This window comes from Carcharhinus amblyrhynchos, chromosome 1 (genome assembly GCF_965287045.1).
Source record: "Carcharhinus amblyrhynchos chromosome 1, sCarAmb.v2.hapA, whole genome shotgun sequence".
Lineage (NCBI taxonomy): Eukaryota > Metazoa > Chordata > Chondrichthyes > Carcharhiniformes > Carcharhinidae > Carcharhinus > Carcharhinus amblyrhynchos.
In genome coordinates this window covers 119,226,798-119,241,229 of record NC_137324.1, presented here as the reverse complement: position 1 = coordinate 119,241,229, position 14,432 = coordinate 119,226,798, and the positions used below count along the sequence as shown (strand labels likewise).

The following is a 14,432-nucleotide window of genomic DNA, read 5'->3' as shown; positions in this document are numbered from 1 at the left end:
AAGCACATTTAAAAAGGAGATTTAAATATGCTAATCTGGTTTCCGCCCTCGCTGGTTGGAAACCAGATTACTTCTGGGTCGGGGGAGGGGGAAGAGAATCCCAAAGCAGGTTCTTGCCAATCCCTCGTGACTCTCCAGTCCCACATAGCCCCAGTGCAATCTGCTCTCGGGGTCAAATAATATCACCCAAAGCATTCTCATATTTTCCCAGTGATGGATACTTGGTAAACTGGCCTATATTTTCCTTCTCCATCTTTTCATGTCCATCTTTGTGAATTAAAATATCTGAAAATATTTGCAAAATATATAAATATCTTAAGTTGGGGAGAATCAAGAAGTGTTTTCGTCAAATTTTCAAAATCATTTCTGTCCTTTCAAAGCAACATTATGTTACAAGTGACAGAAAAGGAACACTGGCTGATTTGGAAGTTCAAATGTCCCAAAACAAAATAACGTACAACACACATACTGGGGCAATTTTCACCCTTAGTTTTGGAACAATTGTAAATCCATTGCATTCACTACTATTGTCTTTCAATTGAATGTCTTAGTTGCATTTAAAAAACTAGGAATTACTATTTATAGTTCTAATTATATTTAAGGAATGAAGTGGTACTGGAATTTGGACCAGAGGATTATTCTGGGGTCTGCTAACATTGGCAGGGGAACCGGGTCTCTGAAAAATTGATGGGGTCTAAAAGTTCAGGGATGGAAGTCTTTCAATCAGGTAGTATTGGGAACGATCTACTGAAGGGGGTAGTTGGTATGTTGGAGTACTTGGACAAGGCCCCATGGTGGGAGAAACTGCTTGGTGTTTCTGTTGGGGAGAAGGTGGCCGATATTTCCACCAACTCCCTTTCCTGCCTATCTACTTGCCTTTCCAAATGCTCCCAGTGACAAGCATTTTATATAATCGTAGAATTTGGATCTGAGCCCACTTGGAATGTGATCCAAAATCTGCAGTGTTAAGGGGTGCCACATCATTAGGAAAGGAGTGTTGACTAATCAGAAACTAGTTTACAAATTCTTGGAGTTAAAAAGGAAGGAGGTAGAGGGATCTGGAAGCATTGAAAGGGAGGATCAAGATGTTAGGTTTTAGGGCAGCATCAGTAAGGACTCATTGCTGAGTTCCTAGTCACAGGCCAGGTCTACCTTTAGGTTCTTGAAGTCGTAACATTAATTAAAGTGAAGCAAATACATCAAATATATGAAAAATATTTTCCATGCCATGACCAAGGACCCCACAATCCACCTTTTCCGAAAGGCAGTGATGGATCAGGAATAGAAAAGGGGCAAAGTATAGACACATTTCAAAGTGAGCTGAGTGGACAGCAACCAGTGTCGAAGCAAGTTCAGATCTGGCAAGGTTCCAGACTTGAGTCTTGTATAGCTGGAAGATACAACTCAGCAGCTGGAATCAGCAGAACTGGATGAGTTACATGGAAAGAATGGACCAGATCCAAACAGGGAACAAAGAGCATCAACACCACCCAAAAATGTACCAATCCTGAAACTAATCAAGAACCCAATGTAAATATGGAGGGACACTTACCTGACCGCAACTGCTATCAAGCCACGTATTATCAATCTGGTCACAGACTCGACTAAATCAAAATTCATCTCCTAGAGCAGAGTTCTGCATAAATTCTCTCAACCATAAATTATTCAATTTTATTTAACATCTCTAACCATTTAGTTCTAACTGTAACAAGTAGACAACTGCTCAAGTGGCACTTAAACTACAATATCTGGTGCAATATTCGCTCAATCTAACATTAAACATATTCTTGGTGACAACGGTTTACATTCATATTTCTAATTTTCAGGAAAGCCCATCCATTTGTGGGGATCTTAATTTTCTCCATTGAGTGCAATGTCCACCAAAGCATTGGATCTTATGCACATTTACAGTACTCAGTACCAAATGGGAATATCTACAATTTGTTTCATTAAACTAACCCCAAATTCAAAAAAAAACCATCACATTAAAAAAAATAAAAGTTGCTCTTATCATGACTATGGGACAAAATGACACAACCTTTTACAAAAAGAACCAAAATATATTTTTTAAACTGGCACTTATCCACACAGAATATTCCCAAAAATGTCATCCTGATAATTCATTATCCAGTTTCAATTGCAACTAGTTCATGCATATTTCCTTGAGGACCTTTTGTTCAAGGGAGCCTTTTGTTCAGAGGACCTTTTGATCACAATAAGGGGTAACAAGATTTAAAAGAGAGGTGAGGAGAAATGACTTCTCTGAAAGAGTCATTAATCTGTGGAATTCACTACCTCAGAGTGGATGCCAGGACATTGAGTAAATTTGAGGAGACCGTCAGATTTTTAATTAGTAATGGGTTGAAAAGTTATGGAGAACAGGCAGGATTGTGGAGTTGAGGCCAAGACAAGATCAGCTACGATCGTAGTGGAGCAAGCTAATCAAGGGGCTGAGTTGCCCATTCCTGCTCCTAGTTCTTATGTTCAGAGACCCATAGAACCATTGAATCTCTACAGTACAGAAGGCGGCAATTTGGCCCATCGACTCTGCACCAACTGTCTGAAAGAGCATCCCAATGGGCCCATCTCTCTGCCCTATCACTGTAACCCAGCGCATTTATGATGGCTAATCCACCTAACCTACACAGCTTTGGACACTCTGGGGGCAATCTTATCGCCTCATGGTGCTAGTTGATATGAGGGTGCTGTTTTCTGAGGGTGTTATATCAGAAACTAAACGTGCATTGAAATTTGATCATGGAGAAATTTCTGCCTGTCGGATCCTACCTGCGTTATTTTTAAAATTTTCCAGCTGTTGAAAGCGGAACTCCAGCTGGATTTCAGTTTAAGAGTATTTCTAGATATTGTTACATATAGTTCCATACAATAGTGGCAGGCAGCAAGATATCAGATAGTAAATCATTCAGTGTTCTGAGGGGATTTGGACTCTCCCTGAATAGCATCGCCAAAGAAAAATAAAGCCAATTTACCATAAAAAGACAAAACATTCAGAGTATGGTGGCATGAAGGGTTGTACTTTACTGGTATGATTCCAATACATTAGCATGTGCCTGGGTTGCCATGCAACGTCCACTACTTGCTGGGAATCAACCTGGTGGTATGGGATGTATTTTGATAATAAAAGCAAATACCTGGGTGGATACAATATGTTTTGAGTAGGAATATTGATAGAATTGAAATGCTGTGCCAGCTTGGTCACAGTGAAGGAATTTGTAATTAGGTCAGGACACTACCGGTGAAATTAAACCACAAGTTCAGCTCAACTGTGAAGTGATTTTAATTTTTACAACAATGCTAAACCCATGTAGTGGAAATCTGTCCTGAGGCTTGACTCGTCTCCGAGAGGATCTTATATGTTTCCTGTCTGCACCATTTGACTTCCCAATGTCACATTTTAGTGAGCTGAATTTTTATCAGTTTCTCCCAGGGAAGCTCTTTCTGCTGTCCTGGCCAATATTTCTCCTTCAGCCAACATCACCACAACAGATTGTTTGATCATTACCTCATTGTTATTTGTGGGACCTCGTTGCGCACAAATTGACAGCTGCCTTTCTCACATCACAACAGTGATTACACTTCACATTCAAGTCATTCTCTGGTTGTAAAGCACTTTGTGATGGCCTGAAGTCATACAAGGTGCTAAGTAAATGCAGGTCTTTATTACAAATTCCCAGGTTTGCTTCAATTTGGCATTTTGTTTGCCTTGCTTTTACTGTGCAATCTGGCAACCCGCTTCCTGCAGTTTGATCAAAATACTATGACTGGACACTTTTTTCACATGCCATTTTATCCAAAATATTAAAAGTTTTCTAACACCCTAAATAAAGATGCCAACAAAATAATAATTCAAAATTTACATATTTTAATTACATTTACAGATTAAAGTTTCTTTAGTGTATTTTAATGCTTTCATACCACAACAATGACTGTGTCTGCATGTACTGTCAATTTTGGCACAATGATTTCACTTCCACAGGCAGCACAGTGGCATAGTGGTTAGCACTGCTGCCTCACAGCGCAGGGACACGGGTTCTTGGCTTGGGTCTGTGTGGAGTTTGCATCGTCTCCCTATGTCAGCATGTGTTTCCTCTGGGTGCTCTGGTTTTCTCCCACAGTCCAAAGATGTGTGGATTAGCTGGATTGGCCATACTAACTTGCCCCTCAGTGTCAGGGGGACTAGCTAGGGTAAAGGCATGGGGCTAAAGGAGGAGGACCTGGGTGGGATTGTGGTCAGTGCAGTCCCAATGGGTCAAATGCCCTCCTTCTGCACTGTAGGATTCTACGATCCATGTTGATGATAAAACCTACCCATGTCAACTTGTGACATATCTGCTATGGTAGCGAGAGGTAACATGACCAGGAAGCCTTGAATCACAACAATGATTTATTGAATGATAGTTAAAACTATATGCAGACAAGCTCAGTATACATATATGACCAGTCTCACCAAATTCCAGATTCACATTGCAGGTTTCCATCTACTAACCATGCACTGACACATAAAAAGCTGAGGTTCACACACTTCTTTCTGATAGGTTCCAGGGGCAAAGCTGCCACATTTGCACATTTCTGATTTGTGAGCCTGGCAGGAAGATGTAGTTGCAGTATGAAATGTTTAAATGCAAATCCAATGCAAATATAGGAATAAATAATTTAGATATGTAATAAGGAGAAAATGTGGGACTTCGAAACTGCAGTTGAATCCTGTCTGCGTGCCTTTGTTTAATCACCCTACTGCGGCAGCTAAAAAATCAACTTGGGGCTGGATTTTCAAGATGGGTGGCTCAAGTCAGAAAATATTCTAACTTGGCAAAAACCCTCTCTGTTTGAAGGGTCCCATTACTTTAAATCTTCACTTTGGAGAGACAGAGGCTGAAGAGAATTGAATCCCCCAATCCCTAAAGCACATCCAAGGCAGCCACAGGAATGGGGAGTGACAAGGTGCGCTGGTCAAATTTGTCCATCTTGGTTTGAATGCACGAAGCATTCGGAATAAAGTGGATGAGCTGGTGGCGCAGATCGACACAAATGGATACGATCTGGTGGCCATTACAGAGACGTGGCTGCAAGGTGACAGGGACTGGGTGATGAATGTACAGGGCTATCAAGTGTTTAGGAAGGATAGGCAGGAGGAAAGAGGGGGTGGCGTAGCTCTACTGACTCGTTAGAGTTTAGAAGAATGAGGGGAGATCTCATTGAGATGTATAAGATGATGAATGGGATGGATAGGATAGAGGTGGAGAGACTCTTCCCGCTCAAAAAAGACAGTAGGACTAGGGGGCACAGCCTCAAGATAAAGGGGAGGCGGTTTAGAACGGAGTTGAGGAGGAACTTCTTCACTCAAAGGGTGGTGAATCTCTGGAATTCTCTGCCCGTTGAAGTGGTGGAGGCTGCCTCGCTAAATATTTTTAAGAAGCGGGTTGATGGGTTCTTGATAAGAGAGGGGATTAAGGGTTATGGGGAGAGGGCGGGAAAGTGGAACTGAGCCACAACAGATCAGCCATGATCTTATTGAATGGCGGGGCAGGCTCGAAGGGCTAGATGGCCTACTCCTGCTCCTATTTCTTATGTTCTTATGTTCTTATGTTTTATGTGACTTTGTCCCAGCTGTATAAAAAGTGGTTAGGCCCTTCAGTCTTTACCCCTAACTCCCACTCAACATACTCTCCATGACCATCCATTTTCCCTCTGTGGCTTCCCTCGGCCACTTCCATGCCTATTCACTTTGTCCAAATAGAGCCTTGCTGAGTAAATATGTTTTAGAGGCTTGGAGCTCAGCCAAGCATTTATAGAGAGCTGCTCCTGGAACTGTATCAGCAAAAATGGATGGCCACCTAGTTTCATTATGAACGCTTGGCTGAACTCCAAGAATCAGAAATACATCACTGTCAGCAGGGGTCTGTTTAGACACACTGACATGGAATGTTTACTTCGCTTGATTGACATCTTTGAGTTTATAAGTTATTCTGTGACCTATTTTGCCAATGTATGTATGTTTATTTGGACATGGTTAAGAGATGTGAAGTGGGCAAATATTATGCTACTGATAATGCAAAGGCTCTACCTGACTGACACTTTATAGGACTGTAGGAACAGCAGCTTTTTTTTCAAAGCAGATTTTTGAATGGGTGCTTTCTTCCCCCTCATCACTTCAAAACTTGTTATCCTTATTGTGTAGCTAATTATTTCAGTACATAGTGCATACTAGATGAATAAGCATGGAGATGATAAGGAAGCATTTGGGAAAGTGGCATAGGTGTATTTACATTTCAAAAGGTTCCTGATTCCAAACTATGGTTCACAGCTCCTCTCGGGGTTGTGAATTGAGTCATCCAGAAACTGACTCCACAGAAATCGTTACAGGGGCTATGAGATGCCTAGCCCCGCAATGGAACTGGTCAGGATAGGAGTACAGGGAGCAAAATTGCCACTCCCAGCAGCAAAACTGCCAGCACCAGAACAGGGAATGGAGTTCCAGAATAAGGTCTGTGCTCCATTTTAAAACGGCTCCAAAGTTGGCCCGTCTGCAAAATAAATCAGGCCTTAGTTCCCCATATGCAACACTATAGTTAGTATATGCTTGTTTTATCTTTTACTCGTTCTGAAGCTGAGAACGCATAGCCAGATGAAATGAGACTGTATCAATTAGCATTAGTTATCTGGTATTTAATAATGTCACAATGTGTGCCTTGTGGATCAATTGCATACAATGTACATTTACATGGAAATTGAGCATCTGTTTGCTTGGTATCTGCGTACATCCTTGTGGGCTATTGCAAAAGAAAACAAACAGGGTTTAGAACACCGCATCAAAACTTTAATGGTGACCTCTTCCACACCAATCTTTAACATCATCAAGTAATACTACAATGCTTGAAACTGCCTGTGAAATCATCCTTCAACAGAATCTAACAGCATGAGTAATGTGGTGCCAGTAAAAGCCCTAAACACAAAAGAAATGATTTTGCTTTGCTACAATAGTGGAATACTGATCAAAGACGAAAAAAAATACTTACAGATCAAACACTAGGTAATGGAACCCTTCCTCTGATATGCTGTCATGGAGCCGAACTGAAAGAGAAAGGGAAAGAACATAATTGAATATAAAAATATTGAATACAAATTTAGATATTTGTATATATAAAGCAAATGTAAAAGCTTCCAAGTGTAACACTACCAAAAATCTTTACTATTAACATCTGATTGAACTAAATTTCTGTATATTCAAATATGCTACCTCACTCACTGCCAGTTTATTCAAAAGTGGTAGTGCCATGTCCATTGAGGTGTTATGTAGACATTGTACTTAGCAGGTAATACATTTCCACTTTGACCATTAAATGCATACTTATTACTTACAAAAGCAAATAAACTGTAATAAAGAGAAAATAATGGAAATACTCAGTAGGCAGTGTTTCTGGAGACAGAAACTGAGTTAACAGCTAACAGCCTTGATTGTGTGTGTGTGTGTGTGTGTGTGTGTGTGTGTGTGTGTGTGGGGTGGGGGGGGGGGGGGGGGGGCAACTAAGACACCCTGAAGGATGATACTGGTGGATGGGAACTTGACAGGCTACAGTCGTACAGCTCAGTGGGAGAAAGAGAGAGGGAGAAAGGCCAGGGTTGGCGAAACACTAGGGGAGGGCGTAGTGGGGAAGAGGAGTTGTGCTAAAGCAAGTTATTTGCCGGATCTGTGCTCACTTCATTTTAGACACTGGATTAAATTCAAAATTGAAGTAAATCCTGAAGAATATTGGTTAACATATTTGGAGAAGGGATAGATCTCCGAGATGCTTCTTACCAAACACCACTCCAAATGGAATCAGATTTTGTCCAATTTTTAACATTTTAACACCCATACAACCCAAACCCACCCAGTTCCAGGATTAAAATTCCCCCAAATATTCATCAAAACTGAGCAAAAATAATGGAGCACATTTATTATTAAACTCCTTGAATTAGTACAGTTCACAAGCCCAAAATCATGATCAGCTTTGACAGTGCTGTTATTTCTACCATTCATTGAAACATCTACTTTATTGGGTATGTGTCAAGGATTAGCTTAGAAACATTGATGCTGAATTAAATTTCAGGCAAAGGACGGTGAGATTTGGCCCAAAAACAAACGCATCTACACATGCAATCTTTGAGTTTGGTTCAGGTTGGTTTTGCCCATTTGACTGTTGTTTTCAGTTCAGCATTGGTCACATTCACACAAAATTAGAGTCTAAACCAGAGTACATGGCAGTACTAAGACAGATGACCTTTGTTAAAGGTAGCATAAACCAGTAAGTCTCACCACTCTAAGATAAAAGCAAATTACTACAGATGTTGGAATCTGAAACAAAAACAGAAAATGCTGGAAAAATCCCAGCAGGTCTGACAGCTTTGTGGAGACAGAACAGAGCTAATGTTTCAAGTCTGGATGACCCCTGCTCTGACGAAGAGTCATCCAGACTTGAAACATTAGCTCGGTTCTGTCTCCACATAAGCTGTCGGACTTGCTGAGATTTTCCAGCATTTTCTGTTCAAGTCTCATCACACCTTGTACTCTACAAGAGGATCTGGCTCTTGTTAGAGGATGAATATCTGCAGGTAATAGGGTTGCAACTAGAATCGGCACAATATCATGGTGTTACTCACAGGTTAGAAGTTGTGCATTATTATTGATTATGTAGAGAATCTGAATGTTAAACATGGTAATATTATTTATCAGGATAGAACTCCCATTAATATTCTAAAATAGACTCCGAGCACGGTTGGGATGAATAGTGCAGGCTGGGGGAATCAGAGGGATGTAGTGATTGCAACTATATTCAAGAAGGGAGACAAGTGCAATTATGGTATGTACAGAGCAGCCTCCAGAGGGAAGATAATTGCAACGATTCTCCGAAACCAGATCTTCACAGTACCCAAACAGCACCTTCTAGCATCACCGTGCATTGTTACTGTACCATTGTCAACTGAATTCAAGTGACCATTCTCTGGTAATAAGATGCAGTGAATGAAGTTAATCTGTTCTAGGATGGATCTTTCAGTGTTTTTAAGCATGTCATTAGCAGCACTGAGAGAAAGCCAGAGGGCACAGGAATATGGATGAGAGTCCCAAGGAAAGCTCAGCGATATCCAAGAGGTTCGATGAAACATGCTCCTAATATTCAGAAAGTGCATCGCTTGAGCAGATCGGAGCTCAGTAATAGCAACCCTACAACAACTAAGAGCTTGGGTGAAAAATGTCAGGTTGGCAGTCCATCTATTAGACAAACAACTAGTGATGCAGCTTTTCTCGTTACTGGTATTACCATTCCAGGAAGCAATGATTGAAAAGGTATCCAAATTTGAAAAACTGGAAGATCACAAGATAAATACAAATGAAAAAGATAACTTAGCTCATTTCAATTATTCAACTAATAGTAACCGATGTGGAATCCAATGGTTTGTTAAATGGTCAAATGGTTTTTGTCCCCACTTCTCCATTCACCAGAGAGAACTGGTCAGATGCACTTGCAGGATATCAAGACAAAGACATGGCTGAGACTGGGAGGACACATATTTCACTTCCTGGAGGTCCACACACAGAGTAGCAGTATAATGGACACCATCGGATAGAAAACAAAGTGGGGTCAGCCAAACAGGACCTGATGAAGTACATTTAAGGAGGACCTCCAAGAATGGGATAAGACCTGGGCTGCGGTGAAAGAAATTGTGATAGATTGGGACTGGTGAGTCTGTCTTGCTGCTCATTGCCCCACACTAGACTGGAGGTGCTAATTAAATCTAAGGAAGACTCTATCCAGGAAGTTAATTCTTGCTTTTGGCAATAGCATAAAATGTGTGATAACAGATCAGCCAACCTTTATACAACCGTCTGTTCATTTCAATTATGAATCTGAAAATCAATTATGCTGATTTCACATGATCGACAAAAATATAAAACATTTTTGGGCACCAGAATGGTGAAACTTCAGGGTCTTGCTGAACACTGAAAAATGTCCCACCATCAATCCTAAATGTGTTTCTTTTATCAGATTCAATTAGTGTTCCCGTCTTTCTCAACTTAGTCTGAAGTAATTTTCCAGACTGTTCACAATCTTGAATCTCACAAAAAATGTATCACTCACTTTTGTTCAAAGCGATGGCACAGTGGTTAGCACTGCTGCCTCTCAGTGCCAGGGACCTGGGTTCAATTCCGGCCTCAGGTCACTGTTTGTGTGAGTTTGCACATTCTCCCTGTGTCTGTGTGGGTTTCCTCCGAGTTCTCCAGTTTCCTCCCACACTCCAAAGACATGTGGGTTAGGCAGATTGGCCATGATAAATTGACCCTTAGTGCCACGGGGATTAGCATAAATATATGGGATTACAGGGATGGGGTGTGGGTGGAATTGTACTCGGTGCAGACTCCATGGGCCAAATGGCAACTTTGTGCACTGCAGGGATTCTATGTTAAAAAGCTAAAGTCTTTTTCATGTTTCCTTAAAACTTGGCTCTGACCCTTGATCTGCTTGCAGCACTTAAAAGCCTCCCAGGCTACGCAGGGTAGAATAGGTGTAGGGTGATGTGGCGGCGCGGGCTTGTTGGGCCGAAGGGCCTGTTTCCCGTGCTGGGTTGTTCTTTGTTCTTTGTTTTATGTGATGCTGATGACCAGTCCTGGATACAGAACTCATGGCGTAGTCTGGCCTATACAGTAACAGCACCATATCCTGTAACTTGCCCCCTAGATCTGACTCTAGACAAAAATATTCACCATGTTTTCTTGATTGCCACTCTGCAGTGTTTTAGCATGTTGCACTAACACGCTGTTTGGGGTGGCAAAAGTGGCAGATTAGAAACTTTAGTGCCACTGCTTGAGGCACACCACTCAACAATTTCACTTCCCTAGCTCAACAGGGTTCCTCTTTGCATCACTGTAACTAAGCCAGACTGTCTAATGTTGGTGGTAAGGAAACATTTAGAGGCAATAATTCAAGACATAAACTGTCACTTAAAAGACAGTAAGTATTTGTTGAAGGCCAAATCTGCTTGCTTATCTCGTTTGAGATCTTTGATGAAATAATGTCAAAGGTTGAAGATGTGCAGTTAATGTTATGGACTTTCAAAAGACAGCTGATAAACTACAACGTAACTACAATAGTTATGAGGAAAGTTGAAACACATGGGATTGAAGGGCAGCGCAGACACAAAGCAGAAAGTAATAGTGAACGGGTGTTTTTCAGGCTGGAAGGAAACGTACAGAGTTTCCACAGATCTGGGCTGCAACCATTTATTTTATATATGGCAGATACAATTTAATGCAGCAAAGAATGACGTGATGTATTGTTGCAGTGATTTGGATGACACAAACTAAATGGTACACTTTTTAAGGATGTGTAGAAACAGAGGAATCTGGTGTCACATACAAATTTTTGAATGCGACAGGCCAATGTGAGAAAGCAGTTAATACAACATATGGAATCATTGACTTGACAAATAGAAAACAAACGTGCATAAAAGCAAGGAAGTTCTGTTAAACGCTTAGAAATCACTAGTTAGGCACAAGGCACAAATAGTGGCCAATTCTAGGCATCACACTTTAGGAAGGATATTAAGGCCTCAAAGATAGTGTAGTGATTTACGAGAATGGCAACAAATGTCAGACATAAAGGGACTGGAAAAGCTGAAGCTAAATGGAGTTGTTATCAAGACGTTCAAAATCGCGATAGGTTTTGATAACACAGATAAGAACAAATCATCATCATCAGCAGGAGAAGCAGGTGATACAGACTTAAGTTAACAAAATCACAGGCCACATAAGGGGAATAATTTTTTAGCAGTGAGTGATGGAAAAGGCTGTTGACAGTGCTATCACGCAGCACTTGCTTAGCAATAACCTGCCCACTGGCACTCAGTTTGGGTTCTTTATGGGCCACTCAGCTCCTGAGCTTAATACAGCCTTGATCCGAACACGAACAAAACAGCTAAGCTCAAGAAGTGAGATGGGAGTAACTTCCCTTGACATTGAGGAAGCACTTGACTGAGTGTGGCAACAAGGAGCCATAGAATAACCAAAGTCAATAGAAATCAGGGGAGGAGATTTTCCACTGGTTGGAGTCACAATGAGCACAAAAGAAGATGGTTGTCGTTGTTGAAAGTCTGTCATCTCAATCCCAGGACATCAGGGAGTTGCTTGTGTCCTAGACCAAAAATCTTCAACTATTTTATCAATGACCTTCCTACCATCATGAGGGCATACTGATGTTTACTGATGACTGCACAATGTTTAGCACCATTCTTAACTCCTCAGACACTGAAGCAGTCTGATTCTCCCCCCCTTAGCAGCAAGGCCTATACAACATTCTAGCAGGTAGAGCTGTTCGGCGCAACTTGTGGGCTGAAGGGCCTGTTTGTGCTGTTGTTTTTCTATGTTTCTTATATTTAATAATCAGGCTTGAGCTGATAAGTGACAAGGAACATTTGCATCACACAAGTGCCAGGCAATGACCACATCCAACAAGAGAGAATCCAACCATTTGCCCATAACATTTAATGGCATTACCATCACTGAATCTCCACAATCAACAACTGGGGGAATTACCATCAACCAGAAACTGAATTGGACCAGTTGTAGAAATACAATGGATATAAGAGCAAGTCAGAGGCTGGGAATTCTGTAGACGCTAACTTACCTCCTGACTTCAAAGCCTATCCGCTATCTATCAGGCACAAGTCAGGAGCATAATGGAATAATCTCCACTTGCCTGGATGTGTGCAGCCCCAATAATACTAATGAAGCTCAACACCATCCAGGACAAAGTGGCACCCCAACCACCACTGCAACATCCACTCTCACCACCACCGAGACACAGTGTCAACACTGCTTATCATCTACAAAGTGTACCACAGCAACTGGGGAGGCAATGGCAGAGTGGTATTGTCACTGAAATAGTAATCCACAGGCCCAGGGTAATGCTTTGGGGAAGGGGTTCAAATCCCCCCACATAAAATTTGAATTCAATAAAAATCTGGAATTAAAAATCTAATGATGACCTTGAAATCATTGTCGATTGTTGTAGAAAGCCATCTGGTTCACTAATGTCATTTTGGGAAGAAAATCTGCAATCCTTACTTGGTTTGGCCTACATGTGACTCCTGAGCCACAGAAATGGGATTAACTGCCCTCTGAAATGGCCTCACAAGCCACTCAGTTGAAGGGTTTAGAGATAGGCAATAAATGCTCGCCTAGCCAGTGAGGTCCACATCCCACGAATGAATTAAAAAACTTACCAAAGCTTATTCTACAGCACCTTACAAACCCATGACCTCTATCAAGGAGAAGGGCAGCAAGTGCATCAGAATGTTAACACCACCTGCAATTTCCCCTGCAAGCCACTCACCATTCTGACTTGGAACTATGCCACTGTTTAAAAATCCTGGAAATCCCTCTTAAACAGCATTGGTGGTACACCTGCAGCACCTGGACTACATGGACTACAATGGCTCAAAAAGGCAGCTCGCCATGACCTTCGAGGGCAATTATTGATGGGTAATAACAGCTGATCTAGCCAGCAACACCCAGGTCCCAAACACTTTTTTTAAAAGCTGGAATGCCCCACCTGTGCATATCATTGTGATTCTTACCTAGTTTCTCCCGAATATTGATCAATTAATATTATCTACTTGTTTTGAGCTCTCTAAATAGAGGATATACTATTTTAGTGTTAGGTATGTACAATGCAACTCATTTGCTACAACATTGTTCTCACATACAAAACATTTTCCTGCAACCGTTTCTTTATGCCTCTCAAATTCTCTCTCTTACATTCTGTCATGGTCTTATTTTCTCATTCACTCTCTCATTTCTGTATGGCTAGTCCACACAATAATCTATTCCCCTCGCCCACCATTAGTTTGTGTCAAATTCTCTCTCAGTCTCCCTTCCCTCTGCTCAATCTATTCTGTTAAGCTGATTGGCCATGCTAAATTGCCCCTTAGTGTCAGACGGTTAGCAGGGTAAATGCATGGAGTTGGTGCAGACTCAATGGGCCAAATGGCCTCCTTCTGCACTATAGGGATTCTATGGTTCTTTGTTTTTGCACCTCTCATGGACTCAATGCAACTTTCATTAGCACCTTACCAATTTCCTTCATTAATCTGAAAACTGAAAGAGGAAGACCGTAGCGGAATGTATCAGGTTTTGCTTTGGTATATGAAGAGCGCTTAAAGAGGTATTGCAACATGAGCAGTTGAAGGGAAAGGTGTGAATCGAGGATAAATGAAGGAAACTGAGAATGGGGTCCATGCCTGGGAAAAAGCAGTAGTTTGGATTTGGAATTTAGGCAGGATTTGGAGATTGGAGAGGTCCATGCATCTGCAAACAGCTTTACAGTAGGATATGGACACAGGGAGCATAAATACTGAGACGGGTTGAGAGGCTAGAT

The 14,432-nt window shown here is 41.4% G+C and overlaps 1 protein-coding gene across 26 annotated transcripts in view; it reads right to left on the bottom strand.

The window, feature by feature from the left end:
• LOC145344414 (calcium/calmodulin-dependent protein kinase type II delta chain) overlaps nucleotides 1-14,432 on the bottom strand; it is a 323,172-nt gene that overhangs the window by 165,017 nt on the left and 143,723 nt on the right. For all 26 annotated transcript variants that reach the window (XM_080191547.1, XM_080191627.1, XM_080191583.1 and 23 more), the window contains exon 4: nucleotides 7,038-7,092. In XM_080191547.1, coding sequence (XP_080047673.1) covers nucleotides 7,038-7,092 — 55 coding nt within the window. The remainder of the gene's footprint in view (nucleotides 1-7,037; nucleotides 7,093-14,432) is intronic.